The following is a 25,076-nucleotide window of genomic DNA, read 5'->3' as shown; positions in this document are numbered from 1 at the left end:
TCGGAGCTCGCGCTGCGTTTCCGCGCTGTCATTGTTTCCGTTTCCACCAACGAGAAGCCTCACGCCTCCGCATATCTTTTTTTTGTTGTTTTGCCTTGAATCCGTTACGTTACGTAGTAGTTTGGGCTATCTGGAGTTTGAGGAGAGTTGATATATTTTTCCAACCATGGGAGACATCGAGGCTCCCAACTCGAATCGGCCGCGCCAGAATGTCCTGCTCTCTGTTCTCCCGAGCAAAGAGTTCGCCTCCTCAAAGAAAGGAATGCTGCTTATTGCTGAAGTGGTAAGAAATGACCAGAGGGATCACTTCTGTAACAAATGAAACTCTTACTCTGCCATTGTTTTCGCCAGATACGCACAAAACCCCAAAGCGCGCTACGTTTTGGATACTTGCATTTGCTGTTCTCAAAGCGTCATGGCAGCTGTAGCAATGTGTTGCTTTAATCCACGTTTGGAAACAACTTTAATTCACTGTTTAACTGTCATTTTGAAGATGGGTCAGTCAGTTTCCGTCACAGGCTTTCCATTAGTAAAGGGAGGAGCAGTGAGGGGTTAAAGCAACTGGTACACTTCTAGAACTTGGAATGCACATTTGTACTGGATTAGACACGCTGCATGAAGACCACTCTAACTAGCTTGTCCATTGTACAGAACCATCCGTGCTGTCAGGGATCAAGCTAAATAACCCTCAGTCTCTCAGTGTTGTGCCAATTTAAAATCAGCTATGTTAACGTTTATAGAGTATAGTGGTTACTTTTTATTCTCTGTTCAAGTGGGTTTCAACAAAGCAGGGAGCTGACTGTGTGTGTGATGGTGTTAGTGGTGAGGGCGGGGAGATTACCAGCAGCATGCATTTGTTACAGGAAGGGTCTCGCTGTTGCATGAACCCTTAAAATTTGTGTCATGTGAGAGAGCATTCATCTCCCTCACAGTCACATCCTCCACTCTGTGGCCCAAACATGTATAGCCTGGAGCACAGTCCTCTGTGTGAATGCAGAGCTCAGCAGCCCCCTGCACACACACACACACACACACTCACACACACACACACACACACACACACACACGATACAGCCTCTTTACTACTCAACAATGTGACCGCTATCCTCACCCCTAGGCTAAAATGCTTCTGTATAACTACACTAAAAAAAAGCCAATTGGCCTCTACTAACTACAGCAGAAGTGTGTGCTGCTATGTGCATGTAGCTGAGAGTGTACACCTGGTTTAAATTTACATAGAGTGGTAAGACTCACTTTAGGACATTTGTGTCAAAACCGCTGCTAAAATCAGAGAACATTAGAACATCTTTAAGAAAGATGACCTTAGGCTTCACTAAAAAGAGATGAGGTGTTATTTGCAAATTACAGCATTTGAAATGAATGTGGTTGTCGTTGCTGTGTCGGTACATCTGTGTTTTACCACACCGTGCTAATCTAATCTCTGGAGGAAATCCTGCTGTGTGTTTGTGGTTTGTGAGTTGGTATTAATATGTGGCCTTTCACATTTTGGTTTTATTCATGCATGTTTTGAGATCTGTTTTTTAATACAATGGAGGGGAATGGAATTTAATTTGAAAGCGCTCACATAATTGAGAAATTGCATTTTTAAAACTCAACAGCAGTGTCTTATTACAGAAACAGTGTCCCTGTTACTCTGCAGCATCCATAGAATGGAAAGAAAACTTCTGTATTGATGTATGTGATGTAGGATATCTTTTGGAAAATCAATTGACAAATTTATAACCAGAATAGCTTTTGAATTTTCAGCTAATCCAGCAAATTAAATACCTGACCAAGACAGGGACTTCATCACAAAGTAAAATAAAAATCCCAAACTGCCATAAAACAGTCTTTTATCGAAGTTTGCAACTTTGTACAAATGATGCAATACAACCAGAGATATAAAAAGGATAGCTAACAGTAAAGCAGTATGGTGAAATCGCTGACAGTTGACAAATCTATGTTGTCTCACATTATGTTGTCATATCTCCCAACCCTAACTGGAACTACTTTTTACATGTTGCTTTCTTGAGTGAACTGACCCTTTACACTAGAGTTTAAGTTTCCATGGCTGTTCATTGGTGTGGAGCAGTAGTACATTGGGATTCATTTGGTTTTAGCTTTATATTTCACAAGTTAACCATGGCGTTGTAACCATCCCTGGTATTGTACTGTATTGTATGGTACTGTACTTTGCACTGCAACCTCCTCGCTGTACTGTAGCTATAAGCTTTTTGTCCCAGAACATCGTGGTTGCATTGTCTTTTGGATACAGTTTAAAGCTTACAGATAGTGTTATATGAGCTCACAGTTAATGAAGTCAACTGTTACATGTGAGTAAAGTGAACACAGCCCCGTAGCTTTTCCATTCTTGGGAGCATTAGTCAGACACAGATCCTGCTGAGCACGCATTATTATACACAGTGTGTCAGAGCACTGTGCATTTCTCATTAGGATTCTCAGTCGCAGCCAGCAACAGGCCCAATAAGGAATGTGAAATCACAGGGTGTAAACCTAATGTTGCTGAAAAAAAGATTTGTTTGTAGCGTTTGAAATATTTTCAAAATGCAAACAAGCTGTTAATAAAGGGTGCATGGTGCGGTAAATGTGTGCAAAGTGTGCCTCCTGCCTAGGTGGTGTAAACTGATTGGACTGTCAGAATCATTAGCTCAGTATGCAGCCTAATGTGTTTGTGGCCTCAGGATTTATGATGTTTTTGTGAGTTTAAAAGCCCCCACAAGTTTCACCTCCTTCAAGACCTACTCAGTAGACTCATACCTTTTAAGGGCAATGCTTTGAAGACACGCTCTCTCCCATCTGACCCCACTTCATAGCACAGTATGGTAGTTCGTTATAGCACAGTTCATCTTTTATAGAGTTTGCAAAACAAACGATTACATGATGATTAGTCATTTGTCAGAAAATGCATCACAAACAAAATTGTTGAATTAATATCAAGCAAAACTGCCATGAAATCATGTTTTTTTTTAAATGTAATTATTATATCTTTGGCTTTTGGACGAAACAAGAGATCAAACGTAACCTTGGGCCCCGGGGAAGGTGAGATGGACATTTTTCACTATTTTCACTATTTTCATTGACCAAACCATTAATTCATACAACATCAACAAAAATATGATTGGAACTAAAAATATAATTGTTGAGCCTGAATACAGTCTCACTAACCAGACTTTCTGCCTTTCTGATGTGAGATTTGTTTTGCCGGATTATGTACAGTACAAGAAAATGTAGAGATGCCAGCTCATCTATTTTGCATCGTAGTCATCCCAACATCCCAGACCCTATTCTCCATAAGCAAACATGCCCGAGCATCTACTGAGGAACTCAAAGAAAGGCTTCTAATTAACATGTAGAAATCGTATCGATCCCTGACAGGATGCTGCTCAGGAGCAGCATTTTTAAGTAATAGCAGCTGCAGTGGTTTGGGTTCAGTCAGGGGGAGTTCCCAACCTCAGGCCAGTGTAGGATGACTGACTGAGACAAAGACAAGATGGCCGGGCCTGTCTGAGATTACAGCGTCTGGACTTGCATTCGTTAAACTTAAACTGATATAATCTGTCCAGCACTTCTAATGGAAAGCGTCAAACACAGGGCAGGCTCAGTTACTTTCATTGTAACTACTTGTTGCAAACAAAGAGCACGTTTGAACGTCCTTCATTATAACAAGTTTATCTTTTTGTTTGCTTGCACGTGCATGTTTGTCTGAGAGAGAACAAGAGAGATTCAGTGTAACAGTGGACAAGTTGCTCCGAAAACACGTTCTCTTTTAACAGCTGTATCTCCTTACAGGAAGTGGGCCTGAAACTGCAATTCCCTCAGACTTCAGCTATGGGACAGTTTTACATTATCTCAGAGGAAGAAGATCAAAGAAGATTCATTTTATTTAGCCAGTTGTGTTTAAAATATTAATTTGGCTTTTGCTTGAAGCAGCTCACTTAATTAAATATGAATTCAAGACAGGAGTGACTTCTTCAAAAGCTCTTAATTATCTTTGATCCCAAAAAGATAATTAAAAGTTAACCCTTTGGTCAAAGGGTTAACTCAACTCTTCATTGATCTAAAACAAACCCCAATAATAATATACATTTATTTTGTTGTTTTATTTTTTGTGAGGTAAAATTGCTCTTTAAATATTCAGTATCCTTAATTATTAATTATTTTTCATAATCTGAGCACTACAAGCGGAGTGACAATTCGATTTTTGGACACATCATACTATGACATTTTTATGACTTTTTCGATATACTGTACTATGACTTTTTGTTACTTTTTTGACGTGCTATACAATTACGTTTTCATGACTTCACATTATTTAACCATCAATATTTTTCGACATACTATACTATGACTTGTTATGACTGTTTTCAACATACTATATTTTGACTTTTTTCAACATACAACTCTATGACCTTTTGTAAGTTTTTTCGACTTACTGTAATATTACTTTTTTTTGACATACTATACTATGACCTTTCATGACTTTTGTGACATGTATACAATGTTCTCATTCTCATCTTCTAAAAAGAGGAAATTATATGCAGGGACGTGTTTCAGCTCTATTCCTCTCTCTGTTTACATCATTGGTCTCCGACTGTTGGGTTTCTCTCCACGTCTCTCCCGTGTGTGAATATCGCACTTGAGTCCGAATCCGAGTCCGGACTCAGATGCCGTTGTGTCTGGACCCTGGACCTAAAAACGATTGATAATTGATAATTATAAACATTTTACGGAGCACTTCTATTTTATCCGGCGCAGCTTTTCCAGCCTTTACGGCACTCATTCAGCGGTCCAGGAAACACACCGACCAATTACATGCGTTGTAAATCACATCACGTGATGCTACTCAGCCAATCAAATGTTTATTCCGATAAGCTTCCCAACTCTAGTGAGATTTACACACACGGGGAGACGGGGCGAAAGACCGAGCAGTGGGAGAATAATATGTGAGTCAGAAGTTATCCCACATGGCATTCTCCAAAAAGAGAAATGTGGTCAGAGAGACCAAAGCCTTTAACCAAGAATGGACCGACTTTTATATGTTACTTATTCCCACGGGCAGGTCTAAACCAGTGCGTCTCATATGTTCAGAGTCCGTGGTGATTATTAATAGCGACAATGTGAAGCGCCACTACCAGACAAAGCACAACTCTTTTTAGCAAATGTACCCACTCACATCCGAAATGATGTGAATGAAATAGAAAATATAACTAAAAGCCCAATATGATCAGAATCCTAACACATTCATTCACTGCCCAACAATGATGTACACAGAGAGAGGAATAGAGCTGAAACAAGTGGTTTCAACAACCACAGATATAACGTTAGACCCTGCACACAAATTTCTCTTATTAGAAGAAGAGAAGAAGAGTAGAATATAACATTGTTGCTTTTTGGATGACATCACTTCCCACCTGAATAACCTGAATTTAAAGCTGCAGGGCAAAGTATGTTAAATAAATTTTTCTTAAATTAAATTAAAATACTTTTTTTTTTTACATACTATACTTTATAATGTTTTACTTTTTACATACTATACTATGACTTTTAATTACTTTTTTGACCAACAAACCAAAACCTTTTTTCGGCATACTATACTGTGACTCTTTATGACTTTTTAGGACTTAAAAAACAAAAAAACTTTGACTTTTTTTGACTTACCCACTCTACCGCTGAGCCACAGTCGCCCCTATACTATAACTTTAAAACTTTAAGTTGTAAGAACAATTTAGAAAGGCAATACAATACAATATATTTTTGCTTTTGGCCTGTGACCCACCATAAAGTCTTTGTTTCTGCCCCCCATACTGTACATTATGTTTTTCTCTCTCTAATCGTCTCTTCAGGCACTGTCCTTTGTGTCATTTGTGTGTTTCGCGGCATCCACAGCAGCAGCCTTTGTGACGGTTCCTCTGCTGGAGTTCCTAGCTGCTCTCTTCTTGTTGTTCGCTTACTCGACCAAATTCAATGAGAGGTTTAAAGGCTTCCTGTGGCCTCTTATGGTGAGAGCAATTTTCATATAAAATGTAAAACTTTAAAGTCGATATGCATGATTGTAAAACTTTTTTTAATGCTGAAGGAAGAAAAATAGTACAGTGATATGAAGTTTCTCTTAATCATATTGTTTCTTGCTTTTCTCTCAAAGGATTTCATAAGATGTGTGTCTGCCTCCATTATCTTCTTCATCATCTCGATCATTTCCGTATCCAAATATGTGGACGGTTCCTCTCAGGCTGCTGGGGTAAAGTCGACTTTTGCGCTCATCTCAATATAGCCTACACCGCCGTTATTTATGTTTTAAGAACACAAAAAATAGCCTTTCTGGAATCATCTCAGTTGTTTTAAATTGTAGCTTTTAATCGTTCCTGTTTCAAATTTCTTTTTTTCACAGATATTTGGGTTCATTGCCACCATCGTTTTTGCTTTAGATTTTTATCTCATTTTCAATGAGCTGGCCGCTTTCCTAAAGCAAGGAGGAGGGGAGTCCAACGAGGAGCCATCGAGACAGCAAGGTTATGACTTTTTATGACATTTTTACATGCTGACTTTTTATAAAATGTGTATGGCATGTCTTGTATGTATGTATGTCTTTCATATTTGCATTTTTATGACATACTATACTATGACAATTTCATGACATTTTTCTAACATACTATAGTATAACTTTAAATTACATTTTTATATTATTTTTTAAGACTTTTTTTCTGGCATAATGTATATCATATATATCATACTATCCATCCATCCATCCATCCATCCATTTTCCTCCGCTTATCCGGGGTTGGGTCGCGGTGGCAGCAGGCCAAGCAGGCTGACCCAGACCTCCCTCTCACCGGCAACATGTTCCAGCTCATTCTGGGGGATCCCGAGGCGTTCCCAGGCCAGCTGGGAGATGTAATCCCTCCAGCATGTTCTGGGTCTTCCCCGGGGTCTCTTCCCAGTTGGACGTGCCTGGAAAACCTCCAGTGGGAGGCGTCCAGGAGGCATCCTAATTAGATGCCCGAACCACCTCAGCTGACTCCTTTCGACGCGAAGGAGTAGCGGCTCGACTCCAAGCTCCCTCCTGATGACCGAGCTCCTTACCCTATCTCTAAGGCTGAGCCCGGCCACCCTACGGAGGAAACTCATTTCGGCCGCTTGTAGCCGCGACCTTGTCCTTTCGGTCACGACCCAGAGTTCGTGACCATAGGTGAGGGTAGGAACGTAGACCGAGTGGTAAATTGAAAGCTTTGCCTTCCGGCTCAGCTCCCTCTTCACCAAGACGGTCCGGTGCAGCGCCTGCTTTACTGCTGCAGCCGCACCGATCCGCCTGTCGATCTCCCGCTCCATCTTACCCTCACTCGTGAACAAGACCCCGAGATACTTAAACTCCTTCGCTTGAGGTAGGCACTCCGTCCCCACCTGGAGGGAGCAATCCACCGGTTTCCGGCAGAGAACCATGGCCTCAGATGCCACCACTTCACACTCGGCTGCAAACCGCCCCAGTGAATGCTGGAGGTCATGATCCGAGGAGGCCAACAGGACCACATCATCTGCAAACAGCAGAGAGGCGATCCCGAGACAACCGAACCTGACGTTCTCCGCCCCGAGGCTGCGCCTAGATATCCTGTCCATGAAAGTCACAAACAGGACCGGTGACAAAGGGCAGCCCTGGCGGAGGCCAACACCCACCGGGAACGTGTCTAACTTATTACCGAGAATGCGGACACAGCTCCTACTGCAGTCGTACAGAGACCGGATCGCCCGTTGTAACGGGTCCGGCACCCCATACTCCCGCAGCACCCCCCACAAGAACCCCCGAGGGACATTAATGTTTAATGGCTTATGTTTTTGTTTTTATGGGATACTATACTTTGACTTTTTATGACATTTTTTGGCATATTATACATTTTCAGTTACATTTTAGTCAAATTTTTGCACGAAAACCAGTACACTAACCAAAGTTTTACTTATTAATGTAACTTCTCCGCACTCATGCTGATACCAGAGGTGTGTTTTTATTTTTGTTTTTTAGATGAGATTTCAGACTCTGATTCGGACTGAGACCGCAGACCACCACCACCAGGAGACCACCACCACCAGGAGACCACCTGACAAGTTTGATCAAACAAAATAAAACAAACTTTGCAGGAGAAATTTCCACTACGAAGCCAGCATGTGTAAAGATCTGCAAGTGTTTAATTGTGTCTCAAGGTTACTTTGATACTGTGTGCAGCAATCACCACATGGTTACATTGCTTGTTGGTTAATTCTAATAATTATGTGCATTTATTTGTAGTTGGGGACTCTCCATATAGTCCCTGAGAGCCAAACATGTGTAAAGAGGGCATTCTGACCCTCTTTACTTATCCTCTTTGAATTCTGTTAAGCATCCATTCAAGACATTCAGGAAACAAGTCTAAGCTGATGTGTCAAATATGTTGGTCTTTTTAAGTTACTAATTTACTGGTCATTGCAAGAAGTTTATGAAATAATGCAAAACACGCTTTGCTCTTTTTGTGCCCAAACTCATATTCAGTGTCTTAGATAATTTGGAGAAAATATAAATGCCAACCTTGTACCTTAAGATCATAAAGCTGGGAAATTGTTGGGTCTCATGATACTGGGTTCTCAGAAGCTGTTTGTAGGATCTGAATGTGGGAGCAGACAGTATGTCTAAACCTGCAATGATTAATATTGACTTTTGGGCACGTACTGTGACCCTATTTACAGACATATTAGAGTACAACACTAAATTAATCTCATTATTGAATACATGTTTAGGTGTGCCAATAATGAAACATGTGAGTCACCATTTATACATTTGTAGTATTACTATAAAAAAACACATGTACAGTATATAGAAGAACAGATTGGTTGCAGGTTGGCTGGTTACAACCTCTGTCCAATTGTCTAAACTCTACAAGAGTGCATTTTTTGTAGTTTGAGGATAATATTTACTGGTCTTCTTTTAAATTTGACTTTTGGTTCAACAGAATTCCTGTGGCTTGCTGTACCACATGACAACCTTTTCTGGATCGTTAGTTTATATATGACCCAATGACCCATGTTTGAAAGTTGTCATGTGACAGAAATGATGCTACATTTTAAGATCTCTTCAACTAACCCAAAGTTTGATAGACTCTCTGCTCTTTTGTTTCAGTTTGTCTACTGTATGTGTTTCTTACAACCAATGTGTGTGTGTGTGTGTGTGTGTGTAAATAACAATGCATTATTATATTGTTAAATGCTAGATATCCTATATGTGAATCTTTTTTGTTTTGAAAAGTATCTTTGAGTCTTCAGTTCTTCCACAGCCACTACTGAAGAATTACACGCACTAGCCACAGCGAGTGTTTATGTAATACACACTGCACTGCATGCGCATTACAACAGCACTGTGATTTGAAAATGGATGAAACAGTGGCCTCTAACTTTCATGTGGAATTTCAACTGTTGAGAGCAATTGGCATATTAATGGTTAGAAAAACACTTCCAAGGTTGCAATTACATCCAATAATTATACATTGTTTGCCCTTCATGGGAGAGTGTGTTACTTCTGTGTTTCTTTTTGTTTGAACGGTGCCCAGGCAGAATCCTCGAGACTGAAGATACGTGATTTTCACTGGACAGCTACAAAACTCAACCGTACCCCTTTACCGTGCAAACGCAAAAACAAAACAAGTTGAACACAGCATCATTTTATAAAGGTCCCTTGCTGAACTATTGTTGGTGAAATATAAAGATTTTTTTTTTTTTTACCGTTTTGCCTTTTTGTGAAAAAAAGTTTGAATAAAAAAAGTGAGCTATTTTCAATAATGTCCAAATTACTTTATTTAAATCGTCACTATAAACTGAAGTGAAGCCTTTTGTAAATGTTTTGAACACAATACAGCTTAGTACGTGTCCATGCTGTTCAAGACGTGTTGTTGTAATCAAAGCACACAGAATTAAAAGTAGAGAAGAGCTCCAATTTCATCCAAACAGTCAGACTGAGCATGTTCACCGTTTATAGTGCGATCTGGAAACTAGTGAAAATAACTTCTTCTCTTCCCTATAAATAGAAATAGACCATTACACACTGTAGCAAAACGTTGTATATACAGGGTCGATAGTTTTTGACCGATATGATGGTAAATTGATATTATCAAATAGCATAATGCACTTGCGTGATTGTGCTGCAAAGTGTGAATATTTTTACATCACTCAGACACAAACCCATGCATGAAAGAGCAAAGTAGAATAGATGTTATTGTCTATTCATAAAAGTAGTTTGGTCGCCATACCAGGACAAATAGCAGTTGTACGTGATAAAAGTTACTAAAAACATGCGAAAAGCCTGATTAATCAATCTTTCTGTGTAATGTGGAAACTTCTGAGGCTGTTTAAGAAGCCATACAGTTTTTATTTTCATTTTAACCCACAGTCAAACACATTTCTAGTCCTTCTCTTGCACATGCGCACACACGCGCACACACACACGCACACACAACGCACTTATCTGGCTGTACTGCAACAGTCGTCTGAAGTCACAAGGAATACATTTTAGATGACGACCAGGAGGTGGCGCCATAGAGTCAACTTAGACCGAGCACAAACTCACCTCAGCCTGATTACATTTAGAAGTCTTATACAACAAATAAACCGCACACGTGTAACTGTAGTGTAAATTCAATGCGTTCAAACGATATCAGACACCAAAAATTCAGTTTACATTTCTTCCTTCTTCAAAAACAAATATGTGAATTTTCAAGATAAAGCATTTTTTTCTGTTCGGGGAACAGAAAAACAAATAGAATCTGTTTTGCGCTCTGCATGTAGGAGCTTTATAATAGCTGCAATGTGGAATGATAATTTCATAATACATGAAGTGTGATAATATACTGTAGATATATGCACACATTTTAATAAAAGCTGAGACAATAATGCTAAAAGTACTGCATTTTCATCCGACCAGCTCTACCTTCACTTAATGAAAGTATCAGTTACAGTAATTTTCATTCTTTATGATAGTCCTGTTATGTCTAATAATTAGAAAAGCATTACGAAATACAACGTTCAGTTCGAGGCACCCTGGGATTTCATTTCAAATCTTTTTTTTATGTTTCAAAGACGGAAGGAGTGTGTCGATACCTGAGAAACAGTCCATTCGGGGTAGGGCACTGGTCACCAGGTCACCGACTGATTTCAAAATTAATCTCACTGATGCACCGTCAACATTTCCGTTACCTGAAGCTGTGGATATGTGCAAAAGTAACGAGCTACCAATAGCTTCATCACTCCTGGCTCACAGTGTTGCCCTCATTTTAGGAATGCTAGTGTGAATATTTTGGGGATCAAATAGATGGAATAAGGTACTTTTATTTCGGTAAGTAGATCTTTTTCACTCATTTCAAAAAAGTTGAACTTTTGTTGCGCTGCCCCGTCTTTATTGCAGTTAAGAATGACCTTGTTCTGTTACTGTATAACTGCTGGAAGGAGAGATCTTACTAGCGGCTAAAGGTCACATGTTAAAGGCATTTGTAAAGTTAGTCAAGACGCAAGAGAAACAAACATCAGCATGTGTAATCTTTAGATGAAAATATCTACAGCCTTGCTCACAGGTAGAAACCAAAGGCTGATGTCAGTATCTAAGAAAGAACAGTGAAGTTATGGTGCTTCTGTTGTGCTGCAGGCTAACTGTATGTTTCTGGTCCAGTGGTTTCCTGAACCCACGGTCACATTTATTACCACAGGCTTCACAGCCAGCGGTGGGAAATAAGCAGACTGTACAAAAGTTGACCTTCTTTAACTCGACTTCTTTCACAGTGAAACACAAAACTTTATGAAATGTCAACACCTAGTTAGTGCACAGTTGCAGTGAAGTCAGTCTTTTTTTCTTCTTCTTTTGGCTCCTCGTGGAAGTCATCCTTCATACCGACTTAGAAAGACATGTGGATGAAACAGAGAATACCTTCAATTCTGTCCGGAGCTCTTCATTTCAGAGTCTTTATGCGTCACTGAAAACAGGGTGCCTGAAAAACAAAGCCTCAGACTGTGACGTTGACGTGAAGATTCATTCAGTGGCTGGGCAGGCAGAAAGCACAGCCGAGGTGTTTGTCAGGAGAAGTCACAAGCATGTGGTGATCTTGAGATGGCCCTTCCACTCAAGACTTGAATGAAATACTTTCATTTAGTCCGATTGTCTGCCAGCTCTCACGCAAGCTCAGGTCTTGCCTCCATTTCTCCACGAGATGCTGTGCGCGCTCGCATGTACTCGCTGGTCTGAGCCGCCCCCTGACACCCATTGCCACGGCGCCACCTCCGCACCGCCAGGAAGGTGTTTATACCATACACACCTGTCACGAGGAAGCCAAAGATCTGTGGAAACAGGAAGTAGAAGAACAATGTCTGAATTTGAATGGGAAACAAAGGACTAAACGTGTACAGACTGATAAGATTAGGCTTAAAAGCGTACATGTTTTCAATTGCATGGATAAACATACAGAAAAATGACTTTAATCATGCTTGCTAAAAGCCCATACTCATGCACACAAATGGTCTGGTGCTAAAGAAATGTGCATTCAGGTTTGCTTTGGCAGCACATGCTATCTTGCTAAGTAATCAGGCAGCATGTGACTCAGATCAGATAGCAACTGGAGCTACCAGGCAGCAGCAGTCAGATAACTCAATGATCTGGTCAGAACAAAACACAAACAGGAACAGCTCCTGCATTTTGCTCTGCTCGGCCACACATATGAGATATCGAGTCGGGTACCTAAATGAGATCTTTGCTGAGCTCTTTTTAATGCCTCAGTATATTTCTAAGTAAGAATTCTTAACTAATGATATGCCCCGATAGGAAACTTAATGACTGATCAGAGGAGGTTTGTAAAGATGTCTGCCATGTTTTGTATCTGTATATCTTGGCAAAAGAGGATGGTTGTGACTACTCACCACTGCTGCTATTTCAGCTCCAGTGTTATGGTTGATGCAGGCCAACACAAGAGACGACAAGAAGAAAAAGAAGGTGCTGGCAGCCGTGTTAACCAGATCCTACAGGGACACACAAAAACAAACATTACACGAGAAACCAGATGTTCATCAATACTCATTTTATGCTGCTGATGCAGAGTAATTAAAAAATGATTTGTCATTGATCATGTTGTCAGTGGTGAAGCATGAAATTAAATGTCTGCATACATTTATACAGTTAGGGCAATGCTTGAGTTTCAGTACCTATATCTAAACTTTTGTACATGCCTTACGTTGTGGAATATATACATGTTTTCAAAAAACAAAAAAAAGAAACAATAAATCAGGAACTATCTGATCAAACGATTTAAAAAGAGAGCATGTGATACCAGTTTTCAGTACTTTTTTCATGTGGAAACATTTTAGTCAAAACCAAAAATGTATTCCGGTTCAATCCCCAGCCCCACACGAAGTATATGTCATATTTAAATTCAAAAAATCATCAATGATATACACAAAATATCTATTCACACAGGAGGCTTAAAATAACACTTTAATTCAATGTACCTAAAGCACTCAAAGCAACAATGTTATAACAGTGGCCTCCTGTCTTTTACATTTTAATAATTTTTCCTCACAGCAGGAGATGTTTTTGTTTTTTTTTTACCCCAAAGCACATCAATGAAAGTGTTTAAAGTATTTATGAAATCTGAAATGTATTCCAACCATAATTCTGCACGTAAAGCTGCATCAATGCTAATATCAAAGCTACAGATAAATTAATCCCTTTTAGAGTCCACATACATTTGAGGCTTTTTTTTGACACAATTCAAACCTGTATTTGTCTCAGCAACAAGGCTGATGCCACGTCTAGGTAGGACATCCTGCCAAACTCAACTGTAAAACTGCAGGAGGGCAAAGAAACCAACAGCACATACTTAAAAGCCACCTAGCACCTCATATTACACACAAACACAAACAACTCACTCCATCCCCCACTTTTCTTTACACATGAGAAGGGGAATGAAAGAGATTCTACCCTTTGATGTTTCACTCTCTCGTTCTCAGCAGAGCAGGCAGTTAGGGGAGGGTTAATAACGAGGTGCTCAGCACGGCTGGTGCACGGCCCTCGTGATCACATGCGTGATAGTGATCATGACAGACGTGCTCTCTCATATGACACACAACGCTCATACAACAGCGGTGTTGCAAAGGCTGAAACAGACACAACAGACAACTCAGCAGGGCAGAAAAACTGCAACTGATAGTACAATTTAATCAGTAACGCACTCATATGGAACCATACCACCTCAAGCTAACTGGCACAGTCAATGTACAACGAAATCATAACCACACCCATCTCTCTCACACACACACACACACTAAACATCCCCAAAGACACACTCCGATGCACACTACAAGCATTGCTCACAATACAAACACGCGCTCCCATCTATCTCGCCCAACTGGTTAGACAGGAAATACTGTTTAACATTCCAGTGTCCCGTTCTCAGGAGTAGAAAGGCTTTTCTGCAGCTTTCAGATCCCATTTTCTCTCAAGATCCAGTCAGCTCAGTCCCTGAAGTTGACCCTGAGACTCTCTGCTTCACTCAGTTCACAAATTCCACATCTGAACCAGGCCGGCACTCTGTAAAACTTTAAATAACACAAGCACAGACTGGACCAAACCACTGGCTCTGTGGCTCATTGTTGGCTGGTATAATGGTTTTACAGTATTCTCTCTATCTGCTGAGATTCAGAACGTTGCATCAAACTAGTATGCTTTAAAAAAACAACAACACATAAATGAACTGAGTTTAAGTTGAACCCAGCTAAAGTCCAACTGAGCTACTCCCACCCCTAAAAAGGAATATTTTATCCGGTCGAGAAATCAAAACCGTGGTCATCAGAGTGACATGCGGAGATACTGTCCACTATACTAACGGGGAGAGATCTAGTACTTATAGCAAGCAGTTGGACAATCCAGTTGAAACCTCTGTCAACCTTGACCAACTATGTATACATTACCTAAAAGCACAAAGCCCCATGACTTTATCCGCTACAAGTAACAAGACAGGATCCACAACACAGCAGTAAAAAACATACAAAAAAAAAAAAAAAACTAAACTAAATGATATTTTTACCCCATTTGTGCCTTTGTAAACACTAATCTGTATCAACAATTTGGTCTTTTTAATAGTAAACTCCAACAAGTTGTCTTACAGAGGAGATCAGGATCAGGGCTGTCATCAGAAGTCAGTAATAATTTAGTTTTTTGCTTGTATATCGGGTTTTTGCAAAAAAGAAAATGTTGCTTGTACCATAATTGTACCACATGTTGTTCCGTGTAACTGTATGTGGTTCTATGTTTGTTATGTGCTCTCAGGATAGAAGCCAGAAATAGTCTTTGGACTGCAACTATGGAAACCCTAGAGGACGCAGCAGAAGACGAATTATGAAATCTATTCTCATGACAGTCGAATCAAGTCCCACAGAGCTTGAAAGCTTCATGCAAAAATAAAAACGTCTCTCCGGGCTTTCACATCTACGCCCGACTCTTGTTGAAAGACAAATAAAGATAGTAGGGAAGTATTTCATGCCTTTTGTCTGCCTGGGTGGCAAACTTCAGCTGTCAAAACCAAGAAAGCTTTTATTGGATTCCGCTTGTAGGTAAAGTAAATACAACATGAGCAGAGTGGTCTATGGTCTGAGCTGATGATAGATTAATGACTATGGCTAATAATAACCACAAACCTCAGCTGTGTGCGCAGATTCAGCAGAGAGATGTAGATCACTACTGGCAGAATAACACGGGGCCATCCAGGGAAGGATTAACACACACATACATAAAGACGCCATACTGGGTCAATTATGATCAAACGGGTATCTTTACTTGCAATATTATCCAGTACAGGTTTTGACAAAAGGTATGTGTGTGTAGTGGGTATGTAAATTGAATACAAATACATTATTTGAATAATGAAAACAAACACCCATACTTCTGTTTAGACATCACAAAAAATAATAGATCAAATAAACTCTGATCTTAGCTCTTATTTTAGATAAGATCTTAGATTCTGACTTCAGTATAACAAGTTATCCAAATAGTTGTCATCTCTACAATGTGAACGGGAATTGCAGATTTGCCAAAATGTCAACAAATAAAAAACAAGGTGACTTGTTTGTAAGGAGGTGACAGGCCCAGTCATTCATCCCCAACTCATTCATGCATTAACGGTGATGAGATACCGTCTGTCCCCAGAACAAAACAAAACATAATACTATATTGGCCACACTGGCAGAGTTTTCAAACCGATGCTCTCCTTTTGATCGGAGAACAACACTATCCCTCTCTCCCCGTCCCTCCCCTTCAGGCTGTGAATGTTCTTCCCCGTGTGTCCTTAGGGTCGCCCCATTTCTGTCCCACAACCCCCTCAGCGTGGCCGACAGTTATTTGGAAAACAATGCACTGAGTAAGTCTGCCCGTATGTCTCTAGCCGGTTGTGCGAGGCAAGCTCATTCGCGTGAACTAAACCCTGAAGTTCAACTTAAAAACTAAAAAAAGTCACCAAGTGGCTTTATAACAAGATGCCTGGACTGCGTTCGTTTCCTTGTTGAAGGGGAGGGAGCGGCGGTCAGGACCTGTGTTTCCCCCCTCTGTGCTGCCAAAGTCATCACAGAGGGTGAATTGGAGGAGATGGGATCACATAGCACATAATTGTACGATCAAAACCCTCCCTCGAACCGCATTATAAAACAGCTCACTTCACAGGGGAGGAATGGCAGCGTCAGTCCACGGTTTAGAGTTTGGAAACGGGGGAAGGCAGCAGAGGGGTTAACAGTTGGTGAACACTCTGAAAAGCTTTCTAATGGTGGAATTCCCAGAGGCCTTATGTGACTGGAGCAGCTTTGAACTTGACAGACATAAACAGCGTGGGGTGCAGCCTACAACTGTGGAGTGGAACTGAGCATCATGTGCTTGTTAATTACAACAGCTTGGAGTCACAGGGCACAGACTGTGAAATCAAGCTGCAAGTCCGTCTTTGCCACAGTTCACTCACCAAAAGTGAACAGGGTTTTTGTGTTGTAACACAGAATTTGTTGTCGTCCAAATATATGTAATTACTAATTATATTAAAAAAAAAAAAAAAAGCCCACCAGTCTAACTTCTTTGAAGAATAACCTCCAAGTCTAATGGCAACCCACAACACAAATAATACATGTTGACAATTGCATTTCTTGGCGATTAATCACCTGAATGGAAAAATAATTCAGCCGACATGAGACATGAGCCAGTGAGCCTCCGGAGAAAATGAACAGAACGTCTAAGAAAAAGAACCAACGGTATAAGCACTGCCACTCCGAGACTGTGAAAAGGTTTCATTTGGTGTCATTCCACCAAAAGTAGAAGCCAAAGGCCCTCCCTCCCTTCATGTATGAGGTGGAATACTGTACCAAGGATGCCATAAAGCAATCCGATAGCTATGGTTGGATTTGGACATCTGGCTTAACATCACTACAGTATGTACACTGTGTGGCTTTCTCTTCCCCACTCCTCTCTGTAAAGGATACTTGGCAGCAGCTCAGAACACACCAACGTGTGTACGTAGGCCAACACTGACAGGCTACCAGTATCTGCTGGAGAACACCCACCAGCTCATTTGCCTACCGCTGACAATGCTTGTCCTGTTGGCAACACTGAAACCGTTTGCACTTCCAACCAGCTCCATCCTCACTGAAGTTTCACAGTTTTGCTGGTAGAATGAGCTCGTGTTTAAGCCTGATCATACATAAATATAATATCACTTTTTTTTATGGCATACTACGGATGACACATTAGGTCCGCCTGTACCTACCGTGAGGTTCCAGTTGACGTGGGGCACCTTGGTGTGCAGGTTGAGGCTGAAGATGAGGAGGAGGACTCCTGTCACCACGACAGCACTGCAGCTGACAAACTCAAAGAAGTACACTCCTCCACAGGGAGAACACATCATGATAGTCTCTATGCAGATGAATCCGATGAGTGACAGGACCTAAAGTGAGGAACAGGAGATGTTGAGGAGACTGTATATGTTAAACATTTTCAGTGTTGTATTTTCTTCAATCGATAACAGAAATAAATGACTCCTGGTTATACTGCTCTTGAGGATAAAAGGGGTACTGTAGCCATTTCTGTAACTTTAAGTGAGTGTCTTTCCAGATGATGAAGGGATCGTCCTATGAATAGACCAGAGGTCGTGAGCCCATCTCTAATGTCTCACTCCTGGCAGCCCGAGAAGAGGCGTCCCTCCAGCCAACATCCATCAACAAACCACAGTATGGGAAGAATTCTGCTATTGAGGTGCTCCTCTTGCCATCTAGCCTCCGACGAAACCACAAGCAGATTACCGATTGGCTCGGAGACGTAACAGAACCAGGAGAATGCCACTGCAACATATTACCGACCTGAAGCAGCCACATTTAAACCAGTTTAGACCAGATCTGCTTGGTCTACCAGAGAGGGGCAGGTTCTACATTTTGTATTAAACGTTGTTACAATATATTGTGTAATGACGGGTATGAGTTGAGGGATGATGATGGGAGGTTAAACTGTAAGAAAATAGTCCACGGCGACATTTTAAGCTTTTGCAATTGGCACAATATTTGCTACATTTCTTTTACACCTTGTATCAAACTCATTTTGTACTTGTGCCCAAAAGAGCAGTTTCATGTACACTATGGCAGGCCTTGAGTCCTGTCTGTGTTTATCGCCCCTCTATTCACTGAAGGTACAGGATGGAGTTGACTGAAGTGCGGCTTCATAAGCTGCTTATTCTCCATCAGCGAGACACTGCAGGTTGATACCGAGCTGCGGGGTAATGATGCCAGCTCTGATGAAATGGATTTTTAAAAATAAAGACCATAAAGTCATTAGCATGTGGGTTGAACAGTAGTGGGTCTGGGGGGTTTGCTGTAGTTGCAAAGATGAATTTGGGGTCGTTTATATTTTCACACATTAGTTTGTATAAATAAGAATATCGATAGAAGACATTATTTCATAAATATTAATAATATTATTTATTTCATGAAGCCCCATCTCAAGGGAATGTTTAAATCTTTACAAATGTTTTGCCACTAAAACAAATGACGTGACAATAATAGATAGATGTGGTCTCCAAAGCTCCGTTCTGAACATCTACTGATATGAAGATGAAATGAGAGATGTCACCTACGGTTTGCATCTGTGAATGTGTGGTTATGTTTAAAAGAGGCCTTATTTATAGAAGATGTCAGAAGGGCAATGACTCGTAAATTCTGTAACAATGGAGACTGGTCTGACTTAAGGGGACTGGTTATCTGCTCATTTATATTTCTCCTGTTTTTGTGTGCCTATTTGGGACTTCAGTTATCTTTGGAACAACGTATTTGGAAGTAATTGAATTTAACCAATTATACAGCAAAGCCTTTTCTGGAGATAAGACAGTTGTCCCATTTCTTTTGCAGAAAAGTCTTTAAGACTCTCACAAGCGCTTGAATCTGGATCTTTGAAACTTGTTTATTAAGGAGCTAATCTGACTCCAGAGTGTCCATCAAGCTTCAAAGTGAAATACTTCTTAAAACCCTAACACTGGGAACGTTTGTGAAACCCAATATAGATTTTCTTCCGATCTTGAATCCACCACAACTAGTTGCATTGCTCGACACTGTAGAACAAATACATTTGCGGACAAACTCAAACAGTCTCATTAGCAGACGACCCCTCCTCCCGTCTCCCAGCTCTCAGCAGCTCAACATTCAAGCCTGTTAATCCAGATTAATGAGCAGAGTCGACCGTTTCTGACTCTCCTGCTTGTGACAGACTCTTGGTCCAATGTTCCAAGTCTCTGGCTGAGACATCACCTCACAGGAAACGCCTACAGATCCTAGAGAGCAAAGCATGTACAGAACATGTCCAGCTTTCACATTACCAGTGACACGCTAAAGCAAAGACGAGAGAAAGCCCGTCCGCTGTCCAGCCAGCATTTTGACAAAGGTTTATGTTTTGTGCAGCTGCTGAAGGCATATTAGAGCATGCAGTTGGATAGCAGTCCATCTGTGACTGTAACACAACCAAAAAGGTTACACCCAAATGGGAGTGGAGGGCTGCATGGGCCTAGGGGTGATGTCATATCTCTTGAAGAAAGCATATTGCTTTTCCCAGGTCTATTTGTAGCAGGTGTCAGGCAGACACAGGGGATCACAGAGCACTACTGGACAAACTTGTAAGTACTGATTTTATGTCAACCTTCACCCCTACACAACCTGCTCATCAACTCTCTCTCTCTTCTCTCTCCCTAATGCACACAAATCCTTATCTTTGGGATTATGCACACGATTAGTTGCCTTTAAAAAGGCCTCTAGAACTCAGATCCCCTTCTTATACACCATCTGCTGTCTGGGCAGAAAATGAATGAAGGAGCAAATAGGCCTGGCTGCGAAGACTACGCAACATTATATGCTGCACCCCAAGTGCTGTGGGACCTCGTGCACAAAACAAATGACCCCAAGTTGTCGAATATGCTTCAGCAGCCGCCCCACAATCATGTATGTGATGGAAAAAGTAGCCTGAATGCAGGTTATATTTCACCCCAGGGAATAAGGTAAGTGTGTGTTGCCGTGCGTACAGGCAACAGCATGCATGTCTCCCCACATGCATGCACAATGTGTCCTTGTTGTCTTTATGTCTCCCATCAAGCCCTCGAGTAAGTAATGTTTCGACCAGAAGAGAATTTAGCATATGCAGTCTCTCTCAGAGCAGGAAGTGCTCGCTGACATTTGGGAGCATCTGGTAACTTCATTACAAAACATCCACAGACTGAAAAAAAACCCACCGTAGCATAATATTTAATTATCACTTGTTAGAATAGTCAAACGTGGGTTCACATACCATCGTGAGTGAACTGCTAATCATCATGAAGACATGAGGCTTGTTTGGAAACAAAGAGGGTTTCACTGGTGTTCCGTCGGGTCCGACAAGGTATCAGATTCCTGTCATACGCTGAATATCAGTTGGTCTTTGTTGACCCAGTCACAGTAGAGGGACAAAGATGGACACACCTCGCTCAGGTTACATCCTACTGGGGGCTGTTTCTGATCAGTACCGATCAGCAGCCTGTAGCATGTAGTGTGCTGTGCCAGTCAATTTTGCATCGATGCTCACCATTGCTCCATACGACTTATTTCTGTGCAAAGACGATCTATTAAAACAACACATGACTACCGCCCCCTTTCAGCCACGGAGAAACTTTCCGTTAACACAGTGATGTGAATAACAGGCACAAAACCTCCTCCGCAAGTGTTTCCAGATCAAGCAGAAACTGTCCTGCATTAGGTCCTTGTACCAGTACAACACAATGCAGTCAGCTTTGTATCGGCATCAATCCGTTCTAAAAGATCACCACACAGCCTCAGCCGGGACGGAGCTAAACAATTAAAGAGGACAGAACAATAAAAATGCAAGCCAGTGAAGATATTAGCGTTTGGCAGCAAGGCTTGTAGGCCTCCTCTTAGGTACCGAGTGTAAACTTGGATGACTTTCAATGGTCCCGTCCTTGGCGGTGAAGGATATTTGACTAGCTCAAACTGGAAAGTCAGCATCAGCGCCGAACAAACCATTCAAGTAGAGAGACAGTACAAACAGAAGGTGTGCCATAGCTGTTATTTTTGACTGCATATACATCAGAAATATTTAGGATCTTCCAGGAACACACAGAGAGAGATGGGTGTGCACTTGTTTTGTTCATCATTGTTTTAAAAAGTACAGTAGCAGAGTTGCAATATTTGCATGGCATTCTATCTTTCTGTGCTACGTTGTGCTGTTTTGGTAGCAGCATTTACATTCTAGTTGCATCAGGGGGGCGTTGGTGGTAAAGGTTGTGAACAAAAGGCTGGTTTTGAACCTTGATACTTTTTAGTCGTTGACCGAAATGCACAGAAACCAAATGTCTCGTCAGTTTGTAATCTCGTTAGTGTCTCAATCAAATCATGTTACCAATTTTAGATTGTATTTTATTTAGACAAAGCTTTGGGGGATGTGGAAGAAATACAGAAATAAAAAGCCTGTTCCGTCATTCAGCAGACAAGTCAAAGACAATATGATATTGTTTGAGGAAGACTGTGGATATGAATCTTCTTCTTAGTTCCTGGCTGCTCCAAACGTCTCCCACACTGATGACAGATGGCTTCCTTCTCACGTACTCAGAAGTAAACATCACAGCTGTGTGCAACTGCACAGGCTGACTGTGCACCTCTGTCACACAGCCACAAGCTTTTTAAACTTAAGTTTGAAAAGTGAAGCAGAGAAGCCAGAACTCTGCGGTTTTTTTTTTTGACTTTTAGTTTGCTTGTGCTATCCACAAACATTGTTAGAGGTAGTTGCTAGCTTCCTCAACTCCATGGTTTTTCCTGTTGTGGACACACTCCATCATGTGTGTGCAGGCCTGTGTGTTTTGGCACCAGAAGAGAAGAAATGGCTCTGGCTCGATAGATATTTCCTCCTCTGGTGACTTGCTAGAGCTTTAGGAGTTTGTTGGTGCCTCTGTCTCAGTTCAGACATCTGGTTAAGACATATTGATTTGAAAAAAAAACAGTGAATATGTGTTTATTCCCCCCCCCCCCCACAGTAACTACTACACCCTGACAAATAGATGAAGCTAATATTTATTTATATTTAAGGATACACAGTTTATCACTGGTGCAGGTATCACTGGGTGCATTTTTGAATGGCCCCACGGTTAAGGACTTTGAGAGCAGCAGGGGAACAGCAGAGGGCAGGCACACATCTGAGAGGTCATTTTCTATCTACTTGCAAACATGCCAGCTTCCTACCGAAATACTACACACTAAAATAATAATAAAAAGGTACTGCTGGGGATAACGCCACTTAAATACTGTACCATTTTGTTGAAGCCAATGTGCATCCTTCAAAATAAGAGTCATTCAAGTTTGACGAGCTGAGCTAAATTCTCTAAATTGACAGTTGGGATCCCTCACCCCGGTGCCTTTACGTGCCACGGTGTGGTAGGCATACTGTTAGCATGAACCCTTCCTAACCACTCTAGGGGGTGTGGAGCAGAGTAAACCAGGACCTGTAGAGCCACATCTGTTCGAATTAACATGTTGGGCTTCCTACTTCAGAGATAGATAGAAGTCAACTGTGAGGTTTTAATGCTAACATATTAGAGTATTGCATTAAAGGAGAAAAGCACTTTCCCTGCAGAGCCATGTTGTCCATATGTTAGTGGCTGCAGCTGCTCAGTGGATGTGATCCACTAACGGTGCGTCATAGTTAGTTTTACTCACTTGTATGTGCAGGCTAGCTGTAGCTACATCTATGGACATTGCAGTGATGTGCTCAAACTTACCACTTCAACCATCTTTAAAATCCCAAAGTATGACTTTAGGTACTCCATGTCGCACCGTATCCCCCCCAACACGTTCCTCGAATGGACGGGCTCGGTGGTGGGTTGATACGGACTGCTGGCCCCGGAGATCATGGAAGTGTTGGAGGCCTCGCCGTCAAAGCCCTCTGCCTCCTCGGTGGTCCTCATGATGACTGTCGGGGGAAGCTGGACTCTCGACTGGCAACGTTACGACACACAAACCCACGCTGACAAACCGCCTGGATCCACCTCACGAGCGCAGGTTGCGTTTCAGAAAAGCACACTTTGTTCCATGCAGGCTGGAAGTGGATGGAGAAAAGAAGCCAGGCAGTCCACTCTTCATGGCCACCTTACGGGGGGAAACAGCCGCGACGGGTGCGCTTTCAATATTGCGCGCTGCAAAAACCAGGCTGGGGTCCGTTTTATGTAACCCTGCGCTGTTTCCTCCTGGTTGCAATGTTGCGTCTCTCTCTAAAGAGCCGCACTTCTAACTATGTTAGCGGGCCACTAGTACGAATCCTAGTGTCACTTCACCCTGGACGATTCTGGTTAGTTCAGCAGCACCGAAACAATGCTTACCGGGGGCTGTGTGACTCCTCTCTGCGGCCGAAAAAACATCCACCCATTGTGGCCCAGAAGAACCGAGAGGACCTTATTGGTTCCTATTGTAAACTTAGGCTATAGTCTCTCTACGGCAGCCCACAGTGAGGCTGTGCCCGTGCGCCGCTCGACTCGCTATGGATGCGAGGCCAGCTTGTCTCCGCCCCTCTGAAAACGGCACATTCTTGTGTCGATCTCTGCGCCCGTTTTAAGTGTTCCCAAACAGCCTGCAAAACGAATCCAGCCGGAACCGCGCCGACAGCACCGGGCTCTGCTGCATTGTTTCTGTCTCTCCTGTTTCTCGGACTGGTCCTTCCTCACCGTTTGTGTGCCATCTGCAGTCCTGCTCGTTACCTCCAGCCAGGCCTGATGAAAGTATTTCAATAATACAAGTATTATACTCTCCACAGGATTACAGTGTGGATGCAGAATGGACTTTATACTGTAGCTACTTTATCCTCCAGGGTAGCATTTAACTGCATTGGTACTAAAGGTTTGGGCTGTGTTATCTTGAAAAAACCTATTATGTGTCTAAAACAAAAGCTTAAATAATAAAATATAAGAACAGATAAATATGTCTGCTTTTCTACAGCTATTTTCTCACAATTGATCGATGCAGGTGTGACAACAAAACATTCTGGAGCTTTTTTTTTTAAAATCAGACGTCAGATCAAGTAAACTTCAGGGATTCAGGGATAGGCCTAACTTTCTTGAAATTGAATGAACTGCGACTCAGTGTACTTTACTGCCCTCTTGTGGTAGTTAGGGGCATTATAATCTTGCCTAGGTGAAGTAAACACCCAAGCTGTTGTCTAGCAATGCAATTCCATCGAAACAGTCCTGTTAGCCCATTTGTTAAACTACCATATGAATAGCTATACAAACACTTTTAACCTTTGGTGATGCTTGTGATCTTTCAGTGTTTGACTGCACGTTACAGTGCAATGGAAAAAGAATCAGCCGTTTTAAAATATGCATTTCAATTTTGGATTTAGCAATCAGCACCATGGTTGTCATTAATTAGTAGTCTCATTTATATAGTTGTGTGCTGTAGTGCAGGGTGGATTTAGGGTTTATGGAGTAATTAAGAGTCAATAAGTCAATCAAATCATTGAACATTGTATA

At 41.5% G+C, this 25,076-nt stretch overlaps 2 protein-coding genes across 2 annotated transcripts; one reads left to right on the top strand and one right to left on the bottom strand.

Moving 5' to 3' along the window:
* The first annotated feature begins 63 nt into the window (after positions 1 to 63).
* cmtm3 (CKLF-like MARVEL transmembrane domain containing 3) lies at positions 64 to 9,816 on the top strand. Its single transcript, XM_076077651.1, has 5 exons — positions 64 to 283; positions 5,865 to 6,020; positions 6,164 to 6,259; positions 6,410 to 6,530; positions 8,033 to 9,816. The coding sequence occupies exons 1-5, from the start codon at positions 167 to 169 to the stop codon at positions 8,059 to 8,061; spliced, it is 519 nt and encodes a 172-aa protein (XP_075933766.1). The 5' UTR covers positions 64 to 166; the 3' UTR covers positions 8,062 to 9,816.
* On the bottom strand, positions 9,526 to 24,970 carry cmtm4 (CKLF-like MARVEL transmembrane domain containing 4). The gene is made up of 4 exons (XM_076077650.1): positions 23,334 to 24,970; positions 17,808 to 17,984; positions 12,934 to 13,032; positions 9,526 to 12,357 (listed from the first exon to the last, which is right to left on the bottom strand). Exons 1-4 carry the CDS (start codon positions 23,517 to 23,519, stop codon positions 12,193 to 12,195), a joined length of 627 nt encoding a protein of 208 aa, XP_075933765.1. The 5' UTR covers positions 23,520 to 24,970; the 3' UTR covers positions 9,526 to 12,192.
* Positions 24,971 to 25,076: the final 106 nt, after the last annotated feature.

The sequence above is a fragment of the Anarhichas minor genome, unplaced genomic scaffold (genome assembly GCF_050575085.1).
Source record: "Anarhichas minor isolate MPS153535 unplaced genomic scaffold, ASM5057508v1 ptg000062l, whole genome shotgun sequence".
In the NCBI taxonomy this organism is placed as follows: Eukaryota; Metazoa; Chordata; class Actinopteri; order Perciformes; family Anarhichadidae; genus Anarhichas; species Anarhichas minor.
Note: the sequence above shows the minus strand (reverse complement) of the source record. Positions and strands in the feature narration are given on the sequence as shown.

Bases quoted from the DNA above. Each gene is read 5' to 3' on its own strand.
- cmtm4 (XM_076077650.1), bottom strand. From the start codon at position 23,519: ATGAGGACCACCGAGGAGGCAGAGGGCTTTGACGGCGAGGCCTCCAAC. The intron at 17,985-23,333 runs GTAAGTTTGAGC...TCCTCACTTTAG, and splicing joins TTTTAAAGATGGTTGAAGTG to GTCCTGTCACTCATCGGATT. The intron at 13,033-17,807 runs GTAGGTACAGGC...GTGTCCCTGTAG, and splicing joins ACGTCAACTGGAACCTCACG to GATCTGGTTAACACGGCTGC.
- cmtm3 (XM_076077651.1), top strand. From the start codon at position 167: ATGGGAGACATCGAGGCTCCCAACTCGAATCGGCCGCGCCAGAATGTC. The intron at 284-5,864 runs GTAAGAAATGAC...TCGTCTCTTCAG, and splicing joins TGCTGCTTATTGCTGAAGTG to GCACTGTCCTTTGTGTCATT. The intron at 6,021-6,163 runs GTGAGAGCAATT...TTTCTCTCAAAG, and splicing joins GCTTCCTGTGGCCTCTTATG to GATTTCATAAGATGTGTGTC.